The sequence below is a fragment of the Labrus bergylta genome, chromosome 12 (assembly GCF_963930695.1).
Source record: "Labrus bergylta chromosome 12, fLabBer1.1, whole genome shotgun sequence".
NCBI classification, from domain to species: Eukaryota; Metazoa; Chordata; class Actinopteri; order Labriformes; family Labridae; genus Labrus; species Labrus bergylta.
The window spans coordinates 23,831,191-23,856,481 of record NC_089206.1 but is presented as its reverse complement, the minus strand read 5'-3'; the positions used below and the strand labels follow the sequence as shown (position 1 = coordinate 23,856,481).

Sequence of the window (25,291 nt, the reverse complement as noted above, 5' to 3'; positions counted from 1 at the left end):
TGTTCATGACTTACAGAGTGTAAAAACTGAAATTTCCCTTTGTGGGGATCAGTAAAAGTAAATCTTAATCTTAATTTCAGAATCTGAATCTGCTTTAATGGCCAGGTATGCTCACACAAATTTTACTCTCCATGTACAAAGTATAAAATTAAATATTAACAACAATCAAACAAATGAACAAAGACTAATCGTCTATGCAAACAAATAATTAAGACAATAGTGCAGCGGTGAGGAGTGCAAAAGATGCTAAAATAAAAATGATCATACTTAGGTAACGGGTTAACTTACATTAAGTGCATCGTTTTACAGTATTTACATGAAGGCAGTGTGCATAGATTGATGTCAGAGGAGGAGGATAACAAGATTTACAAGATGAGTGTTAATAAAATATATATAATTACTACTAGTTACATTCAGTGTGTGTTTTGTAACAGGTTTATTTCACAGTGACAGATCCGATGCTCTGTGACTGTCTTGTGAGTCTAATTGAGTCTAATAAAGTTCACATATCTATTTTTTTCCTCCAAAGAACAACACAAAGTTAATTAGAGCAATTGGACTAACCTCCCTGAGGAGATAAGGCAGAATCAGAAACTTCTTCAAAATACTTTTAGGCGGCGCAGATGGCCTGGCGGTTAGGTCGCGCCCCATGCAGGAGGCTATAGTCCCCCAAAGCGGACGACCTTGGTTCAAGTCCTCTCTGTGGGTCCCCTCCTGCATGTCATTCCCCACTTTCTATCATTTCCTACCATATCCCTGCTCCATGTCAAATAAAGGCAAAACACCCAAAAACCAATCTTGATAAACCATTTTATTTTAAATCTTTTGTGTCTAGTTGAACTCTTCATTTGGATTTATTCTTCTTGATGTTTTTCTTTTGCATTTTGTAATTGCCTTTTGTTTGAATTTTGTAGACCTCTCACTGTTTGGCCAGACTATTTATGCTTAATTTGTTATATTCCCAAATTACTGCCTTTGCTTTGTCTGTCAAATCACTTTGTAAACATCAGGTTTTAAATGTGCTGTATAAATAAAATTATTGCTATTATTATTATTATTATTATTATTTTAGTGTTTGGTATAAAGGTTTAAATCAATATCTACCTTCTCATGAAGACACAGGTTTTGTAAATCTGAAGTGAACATCTCATCTGATGTAGTTGCTGTGTCAGTCCAGCAGGGGGCGTTAATCTTTAGCCCGTCAGACTTCAAGCCCCTGACATTGTGAAGATGGAGGCTGCTTTGCTCTAGACCAGGAAACAGAGAAAACCACCAACTGCAGGGTTCAGAGATCTGTTATGACAACATATCCAGCCGGTTCAGGTAAATAGAAAACACCTTTGGTTACGTTGCTAGCGAGCTAACGTGAGCGTCTTTGTAAAGTTAGGCGGCTAACAGTAATGACAGCGAGCTAATATCAGCGGAGGAGTTAGCATTAGCACAGCTAGCTGGAAGCGTCGGCTCTACTGTAACCAAGTACGATAAGTTACTATTCTCTAGTGTTTTCGAGAGACACAGTCTTGTATCGCAGAAAGCAGCCGGCAGCTTACTTCACAAGCTCTTGTCATCAGCAGTGATGTGGGAGGTGTTTTGATGTCAGTGCTAGCTAGCGTTAGCATGCTAATGGTTTTCAGGACCGTTTCCTGGTTCGTCGGCTGGTCGACGATCCGAGCTTCAGACTGTCTGTATCTTTTATTTACCAACTTCGTTTAATATGAAAAGAGTATATAAGAGCTTGTATTAAACACTTTCTGTGTTAATAAAGCCCTCATAGCATCGTCACTTAGATAGAAAAACTAAAATCAGGGCTGTAAATGTCATCTCACATGATGAGTGTAAAAGCATTAAAATCATGCAACAAATAGTCAAACATGTCGTTTTTGTGTAAGTAATACGTTTTAATGCGGCATCCTACCTCCATCAGATTACACTTAGTTGCTATCTAAGAGTAAATACGTTCAATATGTTAAAGCTGGATAATCTTATGATCGAAACTATTATCACAAACAGTCTTGTTTGCCATGTATGCTGTCTGCAGGGTTACATGCTGACACTTTTGGCACAGCTGTGTTTGTGTTACTTATTAGTCAAGTATGCTGCTCATAGTTTCCCCAGCTTGCCATACTGAGCTGACCTTCTGTGTTTGTGTGTCTACAGGTGGAGGCAGGAGGTGTGAGTAGACTGTACTAAGACATCAGCAGCATGTACTCCGAGTGGCGCTCGCTGCAGCTGGTGGTGCAGAGTGACCAGGGCCACCTCAGTGTTCTGCACACCTACCCCACCAGCGTGGGTACTGAGGTGGCAAATGCTGTGGTCAGGCCTCTGGGGACAGCTGTAAGCCCTGTGGCCACAGAGAACATCCTCAAGACAGACAAGGAGGTGAGAGAGACTCCCATGCTGCTGTACCTTTGGATCGTGTTGACATGTTGTTTTAGTGCTTAGGTAGAATGCTTTGCTTCGAGTTATATTACCAAAACTTAAGAGAACCTGTCAGCTTCTGAATGTCTCCCCTTATGATGATGATGATGATGATGATTTCTTTGCTGTTTGGCCTTTATTGGATAGGACAGCTGGAGAGTGACAGGAAATGTTGGGAGGAGATAGAAGGGGGATGCAGCAAAGGGCTGAGGTCGGATTTGAACCGACAGCCGTTGCATTGAGGACTAATGCCTCTGTACATGGGGCGTGCATCGGACCCTTTAGGCTATCCGGTGCCCCAAAATCCTTTTATTTTTACTCTAAAAGGAGGGGATACAGGAATGTTGCACTTTAAAAAAAAAAGTATGGTCTCTTTAACTGAGATTGAATTTCTATTATTAGTTGTTTGAATTCTTGCAAGTCATTTTGGTGACACCACTGTAAGGAAGTTTAGATTAAATGTCCTGCGTGCTCCTTGTTTGTTTTAACATGCTGTAATGTGAACAGTAATAGGTATAAAGGAACATCCCTCTATATCCTACTGTACACTGTCTGTGTACCACATAATTACACTTATGCATGCAGAGGGCAACTTTATTGAACATATAGATTTCTATGTCATTATTGTTGCAACCAACCAACACACACATCATTAAAATAACTGCACTTCTAAAAAGATGTATTGCTTCTTGTTTCCCTCGCTTAATTAAGTTTACAGGCAGTTTGATCATTATAACCAATCCTAGCAAAGCAAAATGCTTAACATTACTTTGCATATTTATGCAAATCTACAACGGCTCTTTTGAAAGCATTTTCAGACACATTTTTTGAAGATACAGTCAAGATTTACAGCCAGAATGACTCTTCAGTATGTTAGTATTAAGTGTTCATACCTAAATCCAGGAGGTTTCTCCTTTGCTTTCTTTTATGTCTGCATTTAAAGGGAAATTCGATGATTTTAAACCTGGGCCAACTTTATGTATTTGGGATCTAAATGATTATAATAAAAAAAAGAAGTTCTGAAAAGGCCCAAAGACTAGTTGGGCTGTTGCCCATTTTAATGAGGATCTCGGTATAGTCAGGAGAAGCTGTGGTATTTAAAGCGTCACTAATGGAGGTGCTGCAGAGTTAGCTTTTCATATCCCTGCAGGGCAGACATTTTTCTTTGCATCTTGTGCATTGTTTATGTAAAAAAATACAATGATAAAGGCCTTTTGGATATCTTAAAGCCTCTGATGCAGGATGGAGAGAGTATTCTATGAACCCCTGAGAGGAACTTGGATTTTTGCTGATGAGAAATATTAAGTGTGTTACTGACTGTTGTTTTTCGAGCTGCATTTAATGGATTGGCGTATCAGCTATAAAAAGCAGATGAGGTTGTTTTCTTTGTGTGCTCTCTGTCTGCTAACTAACAAGCGCTGCTGTGAGCAAATGAACTGCAGAGCTCACAGCAAGCCAGGGGGTTTCAATTAATGATATGACAGCGTGCGTCAGGAAGCGCTGTGAGAGGATGTGCTGGGTTAAAAATACTTCAGCAATATTTCTCAGGTGCACCATGCATCTGAAGGGCTGCTGTTGCTTTGAGCTGAACTTCATACTGAGGATGAAGCTTGGATTAACATTCTCACCAGTGCTGATCTACACTGACTCTCATGTTGACAACAATAACAACAAAGAATCTAGGAGACTTAACAAAAAAACAAAAAGTTGCAGAAAACTGACAAGGATGATGTAGGCTCGCTATAGGCTATGAAGGTACTGAGCATGTAAATAATTGAATCAGAACGATGGTGTGAATGAACCCTTTACTTTACTGTGATCTTAGACTTTGATATATTCAGCAATTTAAATTTTTTTAAAACATGATGGTCTGCAAAATCAAATCTTGTTTTTCATCCATCTCTTGCATTTTGAATGTTCTGTCTTTTATGGGCAGATAGATGAATAGAAAAACAGAAAGAGGGGTTGAGAGATGAAGTGAATTGTTATTGCCGTCATCATCTTACTATAAACCTTTGGCCTTATTTGTTATGAGACACTAAATCATGTGTTAAGCTTCTCAAGGTCTCTCACTTGATATAGTGCAGTTGTGCATGAGGGGTGCAGTATTATATAAAAAGAATGGCAACACTCACAGGATATGACACTGATGGAAAAAAAGTCCTGCTTATGGGAGCAGTGGTTTGTGTGTCATGTTCAACAGGAAGCAGGACTTTATGCTATATAGTAAGATGCTACATAATGAACCCAGAAGTTTGTTTGCTTTTAACTTTTAAACATTAACAGAAATTAACGACAAAGGTGTGTTTGACTCCTAGGTTAAGTGGACCATGGAGGTGCTTTGTTACGGTCTCACGCTCCCTTTAGAGGGGGACACAGTCAAACTGTGTGTGGATGTGTACACGGACTGGATGATGGCCCTGGTGTCCCCCAGAGACTCAATGCCTCAGCCTGTGGTCAAAGAGCCCAATATGTACGTCCAGACCATCCTCAAACATCTCTACAACGTCTTTGTACCCAGGTATGTCAGACATGTTCACACATGATCCTAAAGCTGCGCTAAGTCATCCTCCATAAACCTCTTGTCACTAAAATACCTGCTGTTTTCTGACTGTCTCTCCCTGCAGACCTGAGCAGCACAGTCTGAACCACATCAGGCTTTGCCAGCAGGTTTTGACTGCAGTTCAGAAATTGGCAAGAGAGTCTGTATCCATGGTGAGGGAAACCTGGGAGGTGCTCCTTCTCTTCCTGCTGCGCATCAATGACACATTACTTGCACCGCCCACAGTTGGAGGTATGACCCACCCTTCTCTTTTCCTTTTCATATAATTACTAATTAAATCTGATGAACAACACCATTCATCTCTTTAATGTCTTCCCTTTTTTCAGTTGGAGTGGCAGAGAAACTGGCAGAGAAACTCATGGCGGTGCTGTTTGAGGTGTGGTTGCTGGCATGTGCACGCTGCTTTCCCACGCCCCCGTACTGGAAGACAGCAAGGGAGATGCTGGCCAACTGGAGACACCACCCACCTGTTGTTGAGCAGTGGAGCAGAGTTGCCTGTGCCCTGACATCTAGGTTAGAAAGACATCAACTCAACTTCATGTGGCTTTAAGATACATACACTGAAACAGATTAAGCACTTTCCTCAACTGTTTAAAATGGGAAATTAACTGATTTTTAAACTTGTAGTTTCTGTCATGTGGAATATATCCGTGTTTTTAATGAAGAAAAAGGATGAAAAATTACAAGTAATAAGTGCGTTCACTTTCTTAAGTGTTATCATTTATGCCTTTCTGTCTCACTTTTTCAATCCAGACTTTTACGCTTCACCCACGGACCGTCCTTCCCGCCTTTCAAAGTCCCCGATGAAGATGCCAACCTTATTCCTTTAGAAATGGACAATGACTGTGTTGCACAGACGTGGTACCGCTTTCTTCACATGCTCAGGTACATAGAACATGTTCTTTAGGATTATAGCTTGTAAAAACTTCTTTCCCCAATTAAATTAAATGTGCTGAAGTGGGATGGAGACGTGGTGTTAATAGAGAGACGTGAAGTAGTCCCTCATCTTAAGTCAAGTTCCCCTAGTTCTCCTTCTCTGTGTACTCGGCTTCCTCTGTCTGGAAGTTGATTCTAGTAATGATTTCTGCTACAGACATATTTATTGTTATTGCGGTTGCCTATTGTTTCCCATTAATTTTTGTTCTGTGCTGTATAGTGTTGTAGTTATCAAGATCGGTCTCGAGACCACTTTTTATTCTAGTCTCAGAATCAAAACATTTTTACTTGGTCTTGTCTCGGTCTCAGTCTGGGCAGACTCCAGATTTTAAATCAAGACCGGTCAAGACTACCATTGATTCCACCTTTTTCCACACCATTACTGTGATTAGAAGGAAAACACCTTATTTTATTTTTATCTCCCAGTTTTATGGTCTGAGTGAGTGACATTCTGCACACAAGATGAGGATTTTCAGTGATATTTATGGTCTTGGTCTTGACTCGGTCTTGATCCCTAAATGTCTTGGTCTTGTCTTGTTCTCGGAGCACTCTGGTCTCGGGTATGTCTTGGTCTTGGTTAATGTGGTCTTTACTACAACACTAGTGCTGTATCATGAATCACCTATTTGAGGACATTTACTTTCTTATAGTCTAAGTGTAAATGATAGAAAAATTGTTTAGTTCTTTCTAAGCCATGTCAAAAGCAGATATCTGATTTGTCCAAATAAGTTTGAGACACCCCTGCTAAATGATTTCATCGTTTTTCTTTTTGTTTCTAGTAACCCAGTGGACCTGAGCAACCCTGCGGTCGTGAGCACCACTCCAAAGTTTCAGGAGCAGTTCCTCAACTCCAGCGGCATCCCTCATGAAGTGGTGCTGCATCCGTGTTTGAAGCAGCTACCCCAGATCTTCTTCAGGGCCATGAGAGGCATCAGCTGCCTTGTGGATGCCTTCTTGGGTAAGAGAAGTAATACATGAGAAGCTCAGCCGTGTGCCACTATCGTGTTGTAAATGCTCAACACCAACAGTGGAATACATTCCAGAGTGAAATGATAAAATGCGGCCGTAGGATCGTACTTTTGTTTTTGCACATTTGAGCCGAAGTACAATACTTTCTGTAATGTCAGTAGACGGAGCACTGAGGGAATGCTACTTTCATAATCATGCTACTTTTCTGAAATGACCAACCCTGCCTTTAAAGAGACAGTGCACAACTATATTAATTTATCTTAATAAGATACTTAAGCCATCTTAACAAATGTCCAACTGTGATTGTTGTATTGACGGCATTATATACAACAATGAGATGACTTGAATAGGTTGAATTCATGAACAATCTGTGGTTGTTATCCTGTTATGTAATCAGAGGAATTCCAGGGGGTCCTTGAGGAAAGGAAAGTATTAAATGATACAAACAAGTGAGATGTGAATTTGATCAGCATTGAAATATGTAAAAACACAAAAAGAGTCATTCTTATACAGCTTTTATAAACATTGATTTAATTTGACTTTCACTCCTTTTCCATCGTTATTCAGGCACTGCTCCTGATTAAAATCAAGAGAGAAGATGTCAGAAATACCTGTGTGTACGTCTGTATAGAAACATGTCAGTGTGTATTTTTCTCTTTACACTTTAGGTGTCTCTGTTGAAAAAAAGAGAGCTGTACGGGAGAGGGTGTTCTCTTTTTCTCCAGTGCTGCTCTCTCATGGTACAGACATCAGATGGTACATCGTATAATGTCATGTTCATGGGGGATTGGATGTAGTTTTCTGTTTTTTTTTTTTTTTGGTGATGATGATATTAACAACTGGGCTCACTCTTGCCACAGGAGAATAATATGCACCAGGCATTCAGACTAAGCAACAAGATCATAAAGCAGGGGTCTTTTGTTTGTGAAAAAAAAAAAAAGTCAATCCAAATGGATGGATGTCAATTATTGCTGATTTGTCTCTAACGTGTCCTGCATGTCTACGAATTAATTTTGTCTATGATCATCTTACTGACTGGAAGCCACTTCATTTTCTTCTCTCTCTTATAACATCAGGAATGGGAAATTGGCGTCAATGATTCTACTTACTCAAAAAGGATCTGTCCCCTGGAAAAGTTGTGGGATGCAAATGATTTGTTTTGTTTACCGAAGCCAATCAGAAATCTTCTTCCCGCCTTCATCGGACAACTAAAAAAAAAAAAAACAACTAACTAAGCTTCCTGTCAACAGGTATCTCACGTCCCAGAGCTGACAGTGCCCCGCCCACTCCAGTCAACAGAATGAGCATGTCCCCGCCCCCTTCCATCACCAACACGACTCCCCCACACAGCCGCAAGCCACGACATACAGTGGTCACCAAAACCACAAGCAAGAGTTCAACTGTAAGTGAAGCCTTCCATTTTAATGTGACCAGAAGCCACTGCAGAGCGAGCTAACAGAGGCTACAGTAACAAAGATATATATTTTAGAATTTGTGTCTGTCCGATTCTCTTTGGCGGGGTGAGCATACCTGAGGGGGCTGCGAGCTGAGCCACTGTGTTTCCTCATTTTGTGAGGATGACTGGAGTTCACTCTGCTTTTTCCCGCCTCTGTTCCACTCGATTCTTTTCACTGTTTTGCAGCAGGGAAGTGGAAGTGTGCCGAATGTGCAAGATTAAAACTGCAGGCTTTCACTGTTGTTGCTTTTTCTGCAGCATGAAACACTTCTTTAACTAGCAATATCATGTAAAAATCTGAAGTTTATCACTGTTATTGATGTTAATTTTATTGCCATTCCCATTAATGTTGGTTTAGTCATCCAGCTTTAAAACATCCTGTCATTTCTTAAGCCCTTTTTATGCAGAATGAAAGCTCTTAGCTCCTTCTCGCTATTTGACATGTAAGTTACAATACTTGTGTTTCCAATGTCAGTCAGATATCTTACTCTTTCCCTGTCCACGCTTCAGAGCAGTGGGAGTCAACCAACCAAAGCATCCCAGCAGCAACAGCAGCAGCAGCAGCAGCAGACTTCTTCCTCCCCGACCCTTCTTTCCAGCCCCAATCAGAGCAGCTGGGAGTCTCGACCCCTGCCGGCCCCGGCAAGACCGAAGGTCAACAGCATCCTCAACCTGTTTGGCCAGTGGCTTTTCGATGCTGCTCTGGTCCACTGTAAGCTCCACAGCGGCCTCAGCAGAGACCCAAGCATGACCGGTAAGCAGCGAGGCGATAGCTGGTAGTGTTTCCATAAATGCATGGGCAGGTGGGTGTTTTGTTTCTGTTCATTCGAGTGTGTTTTTGTGGAGTTATCTGTGTCTTTTGTTCTTTTGACTGTATGTTGTTGGGATATCCTTTCCTTTTTTATCACCATTCTCTCTGAAACTTCTTTGTGTCGTTCGTTTTGTGTGTGGAGGGCTTGGTTAGAAGTGGCCTGATATGAGATTTCCATCTGATTCTAATCCATACATCCACCAACTATTGAAACCTGGCTAAATCTGCATAAACACTATGATCACATGTCAAATAAAGACATCACCCAGTGGTTAAATTAGTGAAATCATTGTTAGAGGAACCATTGAAAGCATATTCAGTTGTTGTTGTTTTAAAAAGAGATTTGGCTCATCATTGGCGTTATATTAATTTTCCTCTTTTTGGTGAAGTGTCCTGCACGTGTCTACCATGTCTGATTAATGTTAACCAATTTGTCAAGGTCATGTACGTATTAAGGAGAACAAAAATAAAACACAATTCATGCCTGAAATGAATTGATCCCCAAATATTGGACCTGCTTTGATTTTGTGTCTCTCCACTATTTCTGTTATCTTGCAGCCTCTTTTATCCAAATTCTCCTTTCTTATAAATCTTGTAAGTAGGAACAGCAGCTTTTCTTTCCTCACTTGATTTGCGTTCCTTGAAAAATCTTCCTGCTTTTTTTTTTTGTTTGTTTTTTTGTAGTTGAGTTCCTCATGATCATTGTCATTACTGCCATTGTTTTTCTGTTCCCACTGCTTGTCATATATCAAAGTTTCACCAGCGTTCTCTCAGCGTTTCTCCAAAGGTGACGGAATGGGTTTCACCAACTGACCACTTGTCTCGACCATAATGTTGCCAGTTTGTGACAACACCACCCTCTTTTGAGTTCTCATTTTCTCTTCCATTGGGTCACACTAATCCTTATTATTTCCTCTCAGACCCCCCCCCCCCTTGAGTTCAGCATTTATTTCTTGTAAATTTCCTTGTTTACTGTCAGTCCACTTGAGTTTTGATTTTTATTGGTTTGGTGCCTCGATGCATGAAGTGAATGTTCTGTCCCTTGAGTGACAGTCATGTGATTGCAACAGCGCAGGAGCTGACACAGAGATTTTGCAGAGGAAAACATTTATACTAGCAGCACGCTTCACTTGGTTAACTTCTATGGCAAACTCTTTGTGTCACAGCTCCCTTTTTTGAATGCCTTTCGAAGATGTGAGTGTGTGTTTGCAGTCATGGAGTATCTGTTCCCTCTCGTTGTGAAAGCAATTAAACGTCTGCTTTATGGTGCTTTTGTTTTTTCTAATGTTGACTTTTACTGTAGTGTGCATACAGCAGCTAAATGTTAACATCTGCCTGTGTCTCATACGTGCATGTATCCTAATGACCGCATTACAATTCAGTGTCCTTTCATTCTCTTGTCTCTTCCCGCTCTCTACAGCCATAGCCACTCAAGTAGGTCTGGAGCTGAGAAGGAAGGGTTCACAGATGTCCACAGACTCCATGGTGTCCAACCCCATGTTTGATGCCAACGAGTTCCCAGAGAGCTACGAGGCAGGACGAGCCGAGGCCTGCGGGACTCTCTGTCGCATCTTCTGTAGCAAGAAAACCGGGGAGGATATACTACCTGTTTACCTGTCGAGGTAACCCAGTCAGTTCTCACTTATAAAAGCCAAACTGTAAGCATTGAGATTTCTATCATGAAAAACTAATTATTTCTCTTTCTCTTCATGCAGATTCTACATGATCCTGATTCAAGGCCTCCAGATCTCTGATTTCATCTGTAGACCAGTTCTGGCTTCTATTATTCTCAACTCTTCCTCTCTCTTCTGCACCGATCTGAAGGGCATCAATGTGGTGGTGCCGTACTTCATAGCTGCACTGGAGACTATTGTACCAGACAGGTCAGACTGGTATCTTACACTGATTGAATCTCTGTCATGCTTTAACATTCCTTTTATTTCTGGATAACTTTATCAGACTGTAAGATCTTAGTGAGACTTCTCTTCAGAGGTTTAGAGAATACTGGAAGTTTCATGACATTTATATGATTTGTTTTTCTCTTTGCAGAGAGCTGTCCAAATTCAAGATGTATGTAAATCCTACCGACCTGAGGAGAGCCTCCATCAACATCCTGCTTGCCATGCTGCCTCTGCCACATCACTTTGGCAACATTAAATCAGAGGTAAAACTTTTGCTGTCTGACCTTTTTTTTTTTTTTTTTAAGTCCTAAGAAGCGAGTGAGAACATAAAAAAGTCTGGTGATCCTTGAAAATAGACTGATCTAAAATGTTCTCCCTCCATTTTTTTTTCTTTCTTACAACTCAAGAAAAGAACTCCGGACAAAAACATTCATTTTTTCCTCTGGGTCAGTTTGAACTCCTATGCAGAGCAGTAGTTGTTCTTATCATCCCCTTGTGGCTGCATTGAGTATAACAACAACACACTTGAGAAAATAAACCAATAATAAAAAATCACTGTCAAATTAATTTAAAACATTTTTTTTTCACAGAAGGAAAAAAAAAAGTAGATCAGAAGTTGTCCATGAAAACTTCTCATTTCATGAGACAAAACTGTTTCCACTTGATCTGTTTCTTTCCCTGGCAAATCTTGTTTTCAATATCTTTTTGGGGGTCTTTTTATGCCTTTTTTTTTTAGAGAAGTGGATAGAGTCAGATACCAGGAGAGAGAGAGAGAGAGTGGGGAATGACATGTGGGAAAGGAGCCAAAGGTCACATTTGAACATGGGGCGCCCGCTTTTCAATGACTTAAGCCTCTGTTCATGGGGCGTGCACACTAACCGCTAGGCTACCAGCGCCCCCGTTTTTTCCCAACTTTAACACAGAAGAAGTACAGGTTGAGTTCAGACATTTACACTGGATCAACTGATATTCTCTCTCACTTTCTTCTCTGGGCTTCTAGACCTCAGTTATGTAAACTGAATTACCGCAGCTTTTCACTGTAGCATTTTTTTAAATTCTTGTCGAAGCATATCCAAGGCATAAAGCCGCTTTAAGTTAAGTACACTGTGTTCTTTACCATTTTGATGTTTTTGTCTGTAGGTCCTTTTGGAAGGAAAGTTCAATGAGGAGGACGGGTGGCCTCATGACCAGCCCGTGTCTTTCCTGTCACTGAGGCTACGTCTGGTTAATGTCCTCATTGGAGCACTACAGACTGAGACCGATCCCACGAACACACAGCTCATCTTGGGTATCTACTTCTTTATGTTTATTTTTATATTCCATGTCTGGATCATTTTTGCAAACCTAAACAATACTGTTACAGTTTTAATATATTCTATATGGATCCCTCATTTCTCTCCCTTCAGGTGCAATGCTCAATATTGTTCAAGACTCGGCGCTGTTGGAGTCCATCGGTGCGCAGACGGAAACAGTAAGACTCTGATTGCTGCTGTTAAACATTTTATGATGCTTGACACAGTGTGATGGACTGTACTTAAAGAGAGTTTTTTTTATGGTTGTAGGGGAGTATAGATGGGAGCCAAATAACCTCAAGGAGCCAGAGTCACAGTCGCACCAACAGTGGCATCAGCTTCAACAGCGGGGGCAGCACAGAAGCCACCAGCCCAGACTCTGAGCGCCCTGCCCAGGCCCTGCTGCGAGACTACGGTAAGACACATGGCCCCTCCACATAAACTAATAACCCTGTGCTTTCAGAATTAACACGATGAACCTAGCATTGCTTAAATTGTTCATAACGATCCTCTGCGAGCATTCGACTGTGATTCTTACCTGCTTGCTGATCTACTAACACGTGTTCCTTATAGCTAACGTGGTTAAAGTGATGTTCAGAGTTAAGAAGCGTTGGGTGAAATGTCTCTGTAGGTGAAGTAAAAGTTATTTGCTGTGATGCTGTGTCTTCTTTGGCTCTTACACTGAAGAAGTGCTCGAGCTGTTTAAGTCTTTTCTCTCACTGATTGGTTGCAACAAAGTTTCCTAATCAGAAGCACTTCAAAAATTCTCCAGAGGGGGTTGAGTGATGTTTGACTAAATGAAAGTGTTTGTTATTGTTATCACAGAGATATTTCTGATGTATAACCACTCCTGTTTCCCAGCAAGTTCCCATACATTACCCTTTAAGTCAGTGCTGCTTCTAGGAAGCTTTCTCCTGCAGGAAATGGGCGTCTGCAGACTTCCTGTTTGACAGACCATTGCATTGTTTCAGTGCCGGACAGGAAACAGGACTTATCTGTGTGCAGCAGACTAGAAACACTTCTTGATCCGCTGAAGCCATTTTAGAATGACTTAAGGATTTTTGAGCTGATAATATTAATTATACATTTGAAAATCACAAGCATGGATCTGAAGCTTGAGCCAGATCTCCAACATCAACATAAGCATCTTAACTCATATCTCAGCTAGTTTGCTCTATCCTCCTTGAGTGTGTACACTCCTGATTTGATAGTCAGACAACAAATGGTTGGGAATTGTACTGATAACTCATCCGCATTGATTTTATGAAGGATACGAGTTATGCGTAGTAAGGCGTTTGTCTGACCTGATTGACAGGTGGGGGCAATGTAATGATTGTCAAGAGGCTAAAGACCCGCCTCTGCTGCAGCTTTGTTTTGAAAGTTAGGGTGAGACAGCATTTCCTGCATGGAGACTGCCATCGATGACTCCCAAAGCCCCCTGCAGTAACAAATGGGTGACATCACTCGGGCTCTGTCCACTAATATTTACAATATTTACAGTCTATGATATTACCTAAAGACTCCATTTCTTTCACTGGTTAATGTCATTCTTGTGCAACAAAGCCAACTATTCGAGCAACTTTAAATTATCCTTTAACAATAGCTCAAACATTTCTTTACTGTGATTCAATCTATTTCATTTTCTCAGTTAAAATTAGAAAGTGCTGGCTGACAAGTTGTGACTTCTGACATGTACATTCTCTGTTGTCCTATCAGATCAGCCACATAAATGAACTTATTGCCATAAGTTTGTTAAAATGACTAAGTCCATTTTTTAAGGTCAAAGCTTGATCGCTCAGCCCTGTTCCTGGACAATGTATTCACTCTGTATTCTACGGACTATCTGTGTGCTTTACTGATTAAAACTGAATGTTTAAAATACCAGGACTGACTTATTTACTAACTTGGCATTCAGGACATTTTCCCTTTTGTTCTCTATATTTTGGCTGTGTTGCCTGAATCTTGCTTTGCTCTATTCTTTGCGGTGTTTGGTATTTTCGGGGTGTTATATGGTCTAGCTCTTCCAGATACGGCGGCAGGCCTGCTGGTGCGAAGCATCCACCTGGTCACCCAGAGACTCAACTCCCAGTGGAGGCAGGACATGAACATTTCACTGGCTGCACTGGAGCTGCTGGCCGGACTCGCCAAGGTAAAGCTGCACTGTCCAAACACCACAGAGACTCAGTGACACCATGAGGTCATTTACATTTACTGAAGCAATTTCTCTAACAATACTGTATTGTTTTTTTTTTTTTGCACAGGTTAGGGTGGGAGTTGACTCTGCAGACCGTAAGCGAGCTGTCAGCTCTATATGTGGGTACATTGTGTACCAGTGTAGCCGTCCAGCTCCTCTTCAATCCCGAGACCTCCACTCCATGATCGTAGCTGCCTTCCAGTTTCTTTGCGTGTGGCTCACAGAGCACCCCGACATGCTGGATGAGAAGGTATGGTTAAAGAATACATACTGTACATTTTTGCCTCAGATATTTGGTTTCAAGCTACACTGCTACTGAGATCGTACGGAAGATATCACTCAAAAATTTAAGTCAGAATTCGACAGAAGATTTTGTCAGTAAGTTTCGAGTCTGGCTCAAGGCTTGTGTAATGAAATGAAAATGTTGTACTTATCCTCTGAGATTGTGTTCCCTTTTCTTACCAGGACTGTTTGGTCGAGGTGTTGGAGATTGTGGAGCTGGGAATATCTGGCAGCAAGTCTCGACAGGAACAAGAAGTCCGACATAAAGGGGAGAAGGAGCACAACCCAGCCTCCATGAGGGTGAAGGACGCTGCTGAGGCCACTCTATCCTGGTGAGATCAGAAATTCACTGCAAAGTAGCGTTGTAGTTAAAAATGGTCCCTTTAAACTCTTGCTTTTAACAACTGAAACTAAAAAGTACTTTTTTTTAACTTCAAAAACAGTACACCAGTTCTGTCAGCAACATTTCCTGGGCCTCTTAGTGGGGATAAAAAAAGCACCAAAGGGGGAAAATTGGGCTGCATGTGATTGTACAGGGCGTTATGTTGGGTGTTTCTTGGTGGTAATAGTAGAAGAAACTCTTTAACATGTTGCCTGCATAAAACGCTAACTAATGATCAGGCTTTTAACATATTTGACATGCTGACAGGGTGAGATCCAGACTGCTGACACACACATACAAACCTTTGATTAGGAACTGAAATTAGCTTCAATTTAAAATGGTGTTGATGATGATGTCAAACGTGACACTTTGTCTCTGCTGACTTGTGGAGCTTGTTACTCGATAGCAGTCCCTGTCAAAGCCTTTCATTTAAAACCTTATGTATTGTGTTTGGCCTAATATATGTTTTGATTGCCCTTCAAATCTTTTTGGTTGCACAAAATGTGTATTTGTTACATATTCCTGTTGCTCCAATGACCTCCTACCCTCCATTTTTCTGCTTCTCCACATGGCACACAGATGGCCACTTGAAAGTAAACATGCTGTACCTACTGACCCAGTTCCGTCATATTTACGCTCTTCTTGGTTTTACTGTGGTCTTTCCCAGTATCATGCAGGTGTTGGGGGCCTTCCCTTCCCCCAGCGGTCCTGCCTCCACCTGCAGCCTGCTGAACGAGGACACCTTGATTCGCTATGCTAGACTCAGTGCCACAGGAGCGAGCAACTTCCGCTACTTCGTCCTGGACAACTCTGTCATCCTGGCCATGCTGGAGCAGCCTCTCGGCAATGAGCAGAGTCAGTAATTTGAAGTAGTAACGGTTTATAAGGCATTACATATTACAGTATTGGGGAGAATAAGGGAGTAACTTAGTTTATTTGAAGATGAACTAGATCTCTATTGATCCTTAATGGTGGAACTAACATTAAAATTACAGATCAATTATCACATAGCAAGTACCAATCTCTTACTGAATGAAAATCAAATAACAATCCTGTTGCTCCATAAATAAGATCTTCTCTGTCCTCACAGACCCAAGTCCCTCAGTGACAGTCTTGATCCGAGGGACTGCTGGTCGACATGCCTGGACCATGCAGCTCTTCCACCAACCCCGAGGGGCTCGGGCCAATCAGAGGGTGAGATCACACTGTAAATTGCTGGATCACTGTGCTTCACCGGTATCATCTTGAGAAATGCTTTAGGCACATGACAAGCCAAGTTTTTCTTTGGCAAAACTTAAAGCGGCTCATCGGTTTTGCTGATAACACAACTCTGTCAATGTCTCTCCTTCCACAGCAGGTGTTTGTCCCAGAGGGCCGCCCAACACCGAACAACGACGTGGGGATCAAGTACAACGTCAAGCAGCGGCCGTTCCCCGAAGAGGTGGATAAGATTCCTCTCGTTAAAGCTGATGTAAGCATCCCCGACCTGGATGACATTGTCAGTAAAGAGGTGAGATCTGCTGTCATTAATCATATCCACATCATGACTAATTACAAACATATTACATTATAAAGCATTCTACAAAAAGGGCATGAGCTCATAAAAAAAGTGACAGATCCCTGCAGTAAACAAATCTCTGATGCTATTTGTTATACAAACTCAGGCGTGTTGTATGGGCTGGCAGGATGATTCAAGAGCTTCGAATACACTGATCAGTAATTTCCCACACGTGAGTTGATTTGAGAGATGAAATTTAACTCGGGTGTCACTTGGGAAGAAGGATGAAATCATCTGGTTGGGTGATAAAATAACGGTTGTGTGCGGCTTCTCAAGCTAATGCACGATGTTAACAGACTAACTTTTTATGAACAAAATCCCCCACATTTATTTCTGGCACAACGTGAAGGAAAGAACATTTAAAGTTTCACAAAGACTGGAGATATTGAATAGCGGCGGTAATGGATTAGTGTTAAAGGTCTACACTAATGACTTTATATTCATCAACATTTGGACGTAGCATCTCTAAGGTCCGTCTTTGAAAATTCTCCTTCCCCTTCTTTTTTTCTTTTCAGCTTGAACTTCAGCACGACAAGCTCCGTATTCTGATGACCAAGCAGATAGAGTACGAGAACGCTTTGGAGCGCCACAGCGATGAAATTTGGAAGTCAAAGCATTTCCCCGACCCACAGACGGACTGCAAACCTCCTCCACCCTCGCAGGAGTTCCAGACAGCACGCCTCTTCCTCTCCCACTTTGGCTTTCTGTCTCTGGAGGCGCTCAAGGTGGGAAAACGTAGCTGGTCTGATTTTTGTTTTGTTTCATAGCAGAGGAATAAATCTGGCAGATTTAAGTTTTTGCTAATATCCAAAATTGTAAAAAGTCTTCCAGCTCCTTACACTTAAATCTTACTGGTAGCTTTATATCGTGCTATTGAAGGATTAATTTAATTATACTTGGGTTTAAAAAAAAAACATCATATAGATTTCTAATATTGTTATTGTTAATATAGTTAATTTACAATTACAGTATTAATTTTCTCTTGACAGGAGCCCAACAACAGTCGTCTACCTCCTCATCTGATCGGTCTGGAGTCGTCCTTGCCGGGGTTTTTTGATGACATCAGCTACCTTGACCTGCTTCCCTGCCGACCGTTCGACACTGTCTTTGTTTTCTATGTGAGGGCAGGACAGAAAAGCAGCCCCGAGGTGAGGGGAACTTTGGCTGATCTGTTGTGGCAACACACAAAACACAGCATGATGTATAATCATTTAAAACTGTGGCTTGTTTTTGTATCGACACTGGAATGCATTTTACACTATATGTAAAATAAGTAAATCTTTGAATAAGAAGGATTTTGTTCCTATTCTTGTAACAATCAGATCCTGAGGAATGTGGAGTCGTCGTCCAGCGTCCAGCCCCACTTTCTAGAGTTCCTGATGTCCTTGGGCTGGCCTGTGGATGTCGGACGCCACCCAGGGTGGACTGGACACCTAGACACCAGCTGGTCCCTAAACTCCTGCTCCGACAGTAACGATATACAACAAACAGGTAAGCTATGAAGGTCTTCAGAAGAAAGCATATCACAACAGCTGTTATTCATGTACATGTTTAATATTCTGGATAATAAGTGAAACTTCTGATGATGATTTTTTTCTTTGACTACAGAAGAAGCAGCAACTCCTGAGGACACTGGAGGTTCAGTGTTCAATGGGGAGAAGAAGGTTTTGTACTATGCTGACGCCCTGACAGAGATTGCCTTCGTGGTTCCATCCTTAACAGAAAACTCCGGTCAGCCTCTGCTCTCATGAAATGTTGCATATTATATGCGATACAAAAATAAAACCCCCCGAGGAATTCATGCTTGACAGGTCCATTTTCTCTCTCTGTTGTTGTTTCCACAGAGGAGTCATCAGTGCACAGTGACTCCACAGTGGAGGCAGACACAAACTCAGAGATCATTCCTGGTGTACTCAAACAACCCAATCTCACACTGGAGCTGTTCCCCAACCACTCTGAGAACCTGGAGTCTGCCAAAAAGGTAGAGTTTGTATCTGAGCTGCACTAACTGTGATTTTAAATGAGTGTGTAGAACTTGCTTAAACTTGCTGTGTATTCCCCCCCCCCTCCTCCCCCCAAAGCTGAGTCCTTTGGTAAAGACAAAAAGGTCATCAACTGGGAAATCTTTCCCTCCTCTGGGTCCTGAGACGAAGGTGTTTGTGGTCTGGGTGGAGCGCTTTGATGACATTGGTAGGCAATGACTTTACTCGCCTTACATCTAGGGCCGTGTTTAAACTTCTACGTTTGTTAGTCACTCTTAAAAAAAGTTTAAGAACATGCCATTAGCTAGATGAGTGGATCTTATCGATCAAGTCGATCCTTTCGAAAACAAACATCATGAAACGTCACTGGGATGTAAATATAGTAACTTAAAATGTCTGAATAGGGATGTTGTGTCTGTGTGATGTGCATTCATGCCCAGTGTGCTTTAATGGCTATGTAACATGGGTAGCCTGATGCCACATTGAAGTGACTGACTGTCATTGTTTCTCTGTTTGTTTGTTTTTTTAGAGAACTTCCCGTTAACTGATCTCTTGGCGGAAACCAGCACGGGTTTGGAAGCCAGCATGAGCAACAGCACTTCCTGCAGGTATTCAGAAGTTTACACTCACAGCACTTCCTGCTAAAAATATGTAGAGCATGTGATGTTTGAACTGGTGTTTGTGGGGTGCAAAAGCAACACTATTTAAAAAACAAAGTGGCATGACCTCTATCGTGCAGAATAACAAACCGTGCATAAACGAAGGGTGCAAAACAGGAAGTAGAACCTGCAGTGTGTGCAAAAGCAGGCAGGGAAAAGGAACTGTGGCAAAGGAACTGTGAGCTGTGAAAAGTTTAAAGTGGCATAGAGGAGAATACTGTTGTTATTAATTTGTCTTATACTCAGCATCTTCACTGTAAATATTGTAGATTAGTCAACATTAACTGCAACTTCACTGACTTTGTGGTGTATTTTGTTGTTTCTATAATCTATTTTAAGATGCAACAATATTATATTCCAATATTATTAATGTGTCAGTCTAGTTTGTGCAAAACCTCCTGTATCATCTTCCCCTCTGTTTCTCTTGTTGCGTCCTCTGCAGGTCAGGGCTACTTGAGAAGGATGTACCATTGATCTTCATCCACCCTCTGAAGACGGGACTCTTCAGGGTCCGGCTGCATGGAGCTGTGGGTAAATTTGGCATGGTGATTCCCCTGGTGGACGGCATGGTGGTCAGCCGCAGAGCTCTAGGTAATGGCTTACATGGCTCTCTCTCTGTGTCTCTCTCTGTGTCTCTGTGTCTCTCTCTCTCTCTCTCTCTCTCTCTCTCTCCCTCCAGATGATACATTTTGTATTTCTCATCATTAGGAAGAGTAGGGGTAGGACGTATAAATGTATCCTGTGGTTTTTACAGGGAACTTATCAGGATCATCGCTTACTAAAACGATAATGTGTCCATGTTAATGTTGATGGCAATGGAGAGTAACATACACAGGAAATCTTTTTATATGGCAACGCAGCAGATATGGTTTGAAATATGAGCGAGGCTTGGCTGTTATTTGTTGTCTTAACAAACAAAGCAAACCTGAATCTGCTTCAGTCCATGTTATGCCACTCTTTGATACCAAACAGTGTAGGTGGAGTCTGTGTTTGAAGGTTGTTTTGGCTTTCTAAAACATAAATGTAAGAGATTTTAAAACTACAAAATCTTTAGGCAAGGCAGTTAGTTTTTGAAATGTTGAATCCTATTTCAGGTCTTAATTTCCCCCCCTTCACTTCCTGTTTCATGTAAGAAGGTGATAAGGCTGTCCTGATTTTGATCCTAAATATGAAATGTATCGTAATAAGCGTTCAGTTTGATTTAAGAAATCAAAAGCATGTTTAGTTGCTCCCTCCATATTTTTTAAAAACCACCCACTCATACTGCACACACTGAAGGAAGAGAAATCCCTTCAAAGATGACACAGCACCGTTGCTGCCTACAGCTGCACTTCTGGGGACCCCATGGTCACTACCAGATTTAAAGATGACAGAGAAACAACATAAACAAGTTCAACAGAACTGGGAAATCCTCCCGCCTCCTTGAAGGCACCGGTGTGGCATGCAGCCTTCCATACGGAGAATAACCCCAGACTTGCAAACTCTACATAGTCGGTTTGTTTACAACACACACCGTAAACAGGACTCAGGCTGAGTTTGAAAACTGCATTAAAAAACCGAAGTGATGGTGTACATTTCCTAAGACTGCTCCTACAACCTGAATAATATCAGCACATCTCACATATCTTCATCTGATATCACTACATGATGATAGAATATCCAAATAGAATATGCTCTGCGTTATTTCATCTCATGTTTGTGTTCTGCTTACTGGAACTGACAACGACAAAAAGCTTCGACTTTGCCCGGTATTACACATGTAAACTAGCCCGCTGGCTAAGTTGGGATATGTACTTTATTTTTTTGATAAAATTCTCTGTCCTTGATAAATAAACAGAATAATAAAGACAATTTAAAAAAAAAATAGGGATCCATTATCTTATTAAATGGTAATGGTGGACATGTAGCTGCAGGAGCTGGGTATCAAACCCTCGGCCTTTTGGTTGAGAGGTGACAACTGTACCAACTGAGCACACAGCCGCCCCTTGTATATCAGTGGCATAAGTGCTTAAAAAAGGATTCCATCAATTGAATATGTGAAATTAAGTATAAAATTCAATTTGGTTCAGGAGAATTTTAACACCTGTAGTGTCTCATTATTTGTTTCATCAGTTGTCAGAGAGTTTGTTACCTTTGTTTGTACACATTCTAAAAGCTGTCCATTAAGGCTAAGCCGACCTGATGAGCTTTTTTTTGTGTGTTTTTCATCCTTCTTTCAGGGTTTCTTGTTCGCCAAACGGTCATCAACGTGTGCCGACGAAAGCGCCTGGAAAGTGACTTGTACAACCCTCCTCACGTGAGGCGGAAGCAGAAAATAACGGAGATTGTCCAGCGCTACCGCAACAAGCAACTGGAGCCTGAGTTTTACACCTCGCTCTTCCACGAGGTGGGGGAGGGGAAGCCCCACCTCTAACCCGCCTGTCCCTGTCCTAACACTGGCTCACCAACGCGCACAGTAACACACCAAGCTCTTATCATATACTTCATTTACACATTACACACACACACACACACACACACACACACACACACACAGGAACACACACAGGAACACACACAGGAACACACAGAATCTTTATATTTATACTGTACTGTTTTGTTATTTATACAAATATCAACACTGTCTGCCTTTGACTCCGAGAGCAAAGTGTCAAAAACCATGCCAAGGTGGAAGAAGCTACATTTGTATGTCGCAGCCGCTCATCTAAACGTCTGAACGGCCGAAGCTCAACAGTGACTGTCTCTCTGCATTTAGCTCCACACTCTGTGGCAAAGACTTTCTGCTTGTCATTAACTGCAATACAATAGTAACACTTTTGGCCTTTTCTGAAATTGTACAAATGTTTGTCCTTTAAACTCTGTGAACTGAGTCGGCTTCATGATGGTTTTTGGTAAATACACACTCATAAAAACCTTACACGTTTATCTGTTTTTGTTTCGGTCAAACAGAGTTCTGTTGGATCTTTGCCAAGGAGATAAACACGTCAGACAAATGTTTTCTAATAGACATCGCTGCTGCTTCAAGGCGAGACGCAGGAACGATTGGAAGCGTTAACCCGTTGTGTCATTTTACTACAAACTCATCTCCATGCGGACACATGCTAAAAGTCTTCCTAGTGCAAACCATCACAGCATTCGACTGAGCACACAAATATTGCTGTTTGTATACGTTTTTTTTTTTTTTTTTTACATGATTTATAGGACTCCTGCATTGTATTCTGTATTTGAACGTTATTTTTTGACATCTGCGTTGCCTCAGTGCCAGTCATGAAAGTCATCCCATCTCACATGAGTCGCTGCACTGTGTGTGTGTGTGTGTGTGTGTGTGTGTGTGTGTGTGTGTGTGTGTGTGTGTGTGTGTGTGTGTGTGTGTGTGTGTGTGTGTGTGTGTGTGTGTGTGTGTGTGTGTGTGTGTGTGTGTGTGTGTGTGTGTGTGTGTGTGTGTGTGTGTGTGTGTGTGTGTGTGTGTGTGTGTGTGTGTGTGTGTGTGTGTGTGTGTGTGTGTGTGTGTGTGTGTGTGTGTGTGGCCACATTATTTTTCAGCTAGTGAGAAACACTACAAGGAGTCATACTGACCCCTTAAAAAAAAAACCCATAGATGGCATTTAAAGAGGAATTGACAGATGATTCAGCTTTGCAAATGTAATCCTCTCATTTGTTTACTCTTCCAGCTTGGTAACGTTTGAGTTTACTGATTGTGAGAGAGTGGTGACGGAGCTCCCTGGGTTTGCACTCAATGTTTGCAGGTGGCATGTTCATGCAAACAGAACGACAGCACAGTTGAAGTGTCTCGCTCCTCCCAAACAAATCTACAGTGATGAATTAAAGGGCCAAAACACTCAGTGGAGCCAACAATGATGGAAGAAAACCACATTTTGTCAGATTAAAGCTGTAACGTTTTCATTCAAAACACTAAAAACAGATGATTTAACCTGTTAGTTGTATTCCGTTTTGATCACAGGAACATGCAATTTGCCTTCATGCACATTTTTCTTCTACCCCCCCTCCCCTCCTCCTCACAATTAGTTTCACTTGTGTTGACTCACTGTACTTTGCTTTTGATTGAAGCCCTCTCACTGTCCGCCTGTAACAATGTGAATTTATTTATCACAGAGATGGAACAGGGCAAACACCTCTCTCGTTTCTTTGTTACATCGCAAAGTCTTAATGCACTGAGCACATGTTATGTTTATTTTCTATCCCCTCTTTTTGTACTTTTTTGCGCATTTTGAAAGAAAAGAAGAAAAAAAAAACCCTGCTGAAGGAAGAGTTTTATCTTGTGAAATATAAGAATGAAGAGGAGTTTTTAACCTATCATGTCGAACTGTGTGACTCACTTTTTACGAGCGTGCTTTATGCACATGCCTTTTTGGAAGGAATTTAAAAAAAAAAGTACATGAAATATGTTTGAACATACAATCAGTCATACATTGTATCCTATGTTACACCTCTGATGTTTGATCATATTTAAGGACTTGTCATGTACAGAAGCAGAGGATGATGATATGTAAATATATGATAGTGTAAGGCATTTACAAGTTGTCTGTCGCATTCCTCATCTGAGATGGCCAGAAAAGAAATGTATGTATGCAATTATGTGTGTGAGGATCACAAAGGGTATTGAATGTAACATGCATCAATTAAAACTATTATTGACATTTTAATTTCTCCCATTCCTAATACTTGATTTTTGTTCACAGGGTGTTTAAAAGGAACAAAAAAAAGTTTTTCTTAACAATAATAGTCATTTCATTTCTTTTATTTTATTCATCAGGGGACGGTGTGTGCACTGACATTGATCATTTATACATGGAAAAAGGTGGTTGCATCAGATTAAGCAAGTCGCTCATTTCCATCTGTAGTCATCACAGAAAAGTGACGCAAGACAAACTATTAAACTCCACTCAACAAAGGACGATGAAGAGACACACCTGGCAACATAAAGTACATAAACTACATAATAAAAAAAACTATTAACACTGTCTGTGGAACAATGTAGCCTATATCCTGCTCAGTACAAAGTATAAAAATGAAATTGTGTAAAATATACAAAATTATTGATTGCATGTATGAAGGCCTTACACGATCAATAACAGGAGGACACAGCATGATATAAGGGACACTATAATACACAATAACTACATCATTAAGTGACCAAAATACTAATTCATGTCAAAGAACTTTATTATTCCCTCTTGGGGTAGTTGGTGTGGAGCAGCCCGAACACATGACAAAAAACACAAAGAGGTGTTTGACAAGTTGATGTACAAACAACAGAATACACAATATCTGTTGTATATTATGTATAATGTTAGACTGATTAGAGGTCAGCTAGACTGAATACAAAATAAAGACATTAGAATGATAAGTCAAATAAAAGAAGAAAAGATCTGCAGGATCCTTATTCACTAATAAAAACCTGAAGTACACACATCATCACAGTATATGAGGGACGCAGTTACATTTAAAAGTAACCAGGATCCTTGTAGGCCTACAGGTTCTTTACTTTATAAAAATCACAAGTATACACTGCAGACATAGAAAATGTTAAGTAAAACATGCAATAACTGTATTTAAAGTGGCCAAAAGAAGCAACTTGATTAAGTTAAAAATATATTTGAGTCAGCCTATGAATGCAGACGTTTCAGTTATTCTGCAATGATTTGTTTTTAAACCACAGACAACATGAAAGTGGCCTGTGGCATTAACGGTGGTCTGATGAACTCAGTGAAACAAGCTGGATATTACTTGGTAAGAAACACACACTCATCCGGGGTGAGCCCATAGACGGGTGAGACCTGTGAAAGTAGGTGTGCCTCCAATGCCCCAAGGCTGTGATGAAGAATGAGCAGTGTGTGACTAAAAATGCATGTAGATAGAAATAACGA

General features: G+C 41.1%; 1 protein-coding gene across 11 annotated transcripts; it reads left to right on the top strand.

Annotated features, from left to right (window-relative positions):
• Positions 1–1,200: 1,200 nt before the first annotated feature.
• LOC109985575 (Ral GTPase activating protein non-catalytic subunit beta) lies at positions 1,201–24,067 on the top strand. 11 transcript variants are annotated; one of them, XM_065961140.1, is made up of 32 exons: positions 1,201–1,323; positions 2,158–2,379; positions 4,737–4,939; positions 5,046–5,212; positions 5,308–5,494; positions 5,735–5,866; positions 6,697–6,875; positions 7,555–7,626; positions 8,137–8,288; positions 8,853–9,096; positions 9,712–9,747; positions 10,574–10,775; positions 10,869–11,036; positions 11,203–11,317; positions 12,195–12,342; positions 12,461–12,525; positions 12,617–12,761; positions 14,374–14,495; positions 14,608–14,790; positions 15,006–15,154; positions 15,872–16,059; positions 16,295–16,398; positions 16,559–16,714; positions 17,278–17,487; positions 17,752–17,910; positions 18,085–18,253; positions 18,371–18,493; positions 18,607–18,743; positions 18,844–18,952; positions 19,274–19,352; positions 19,846–19,994; positions 21,623–24,067. In XM_065961140.1, exons 2-32 carry the CDS (start codon positions 2,203–2,205, stop codon positions 21,814–21,816), a joined length of 4,623 nt encoding a protein of 1,540 aa, XP_065817212.1. In that variant the 5' UTR covers positions 1,201–1,323; positions 2,158–2,202; the 3' UTR covers positions 21,817–24,067. The 11 variants fall into 11 exon arrangements, with proteins under 11 accessions (XP_065817212.1, XP_065817211.1, XP_065817210.1 ...); XM_065961139.1 differs by having other exon boundaries at positions 14,365–14,495; positions 16,562–16,714; XM_065961138.1 differs by having other exon boundaries at positions 14,365–14,495.
• Positions 24,068–25,291: the final 1,224 nt, after the last annotated feature.

Bases quoted from the DNA above. Each gene is read 5' to 3' on its own strand.
- LOC109985575 (XM_065961138.1), top strand. From the start codon at position 2,203: ATGTACTCCGAGTGGCGCTCGCTGCAGCTGGTGGTGCAGAGTGACCAG. The intron at 5,213-5,307 runs GTATGACCCACC...CCCTTTTTTCAG, and splicing joins TGCACCGCCCACAGTTGGAG to TTGGAGTGGCAGAGAAACTG. The intron at 5,495-5,734 runs GTTAGAAAGACA...TTTTCAATCCAG, and splicing joins GCCTGTGCCCTGACATCTAG to ACTTTTACGCTTCACCCACG.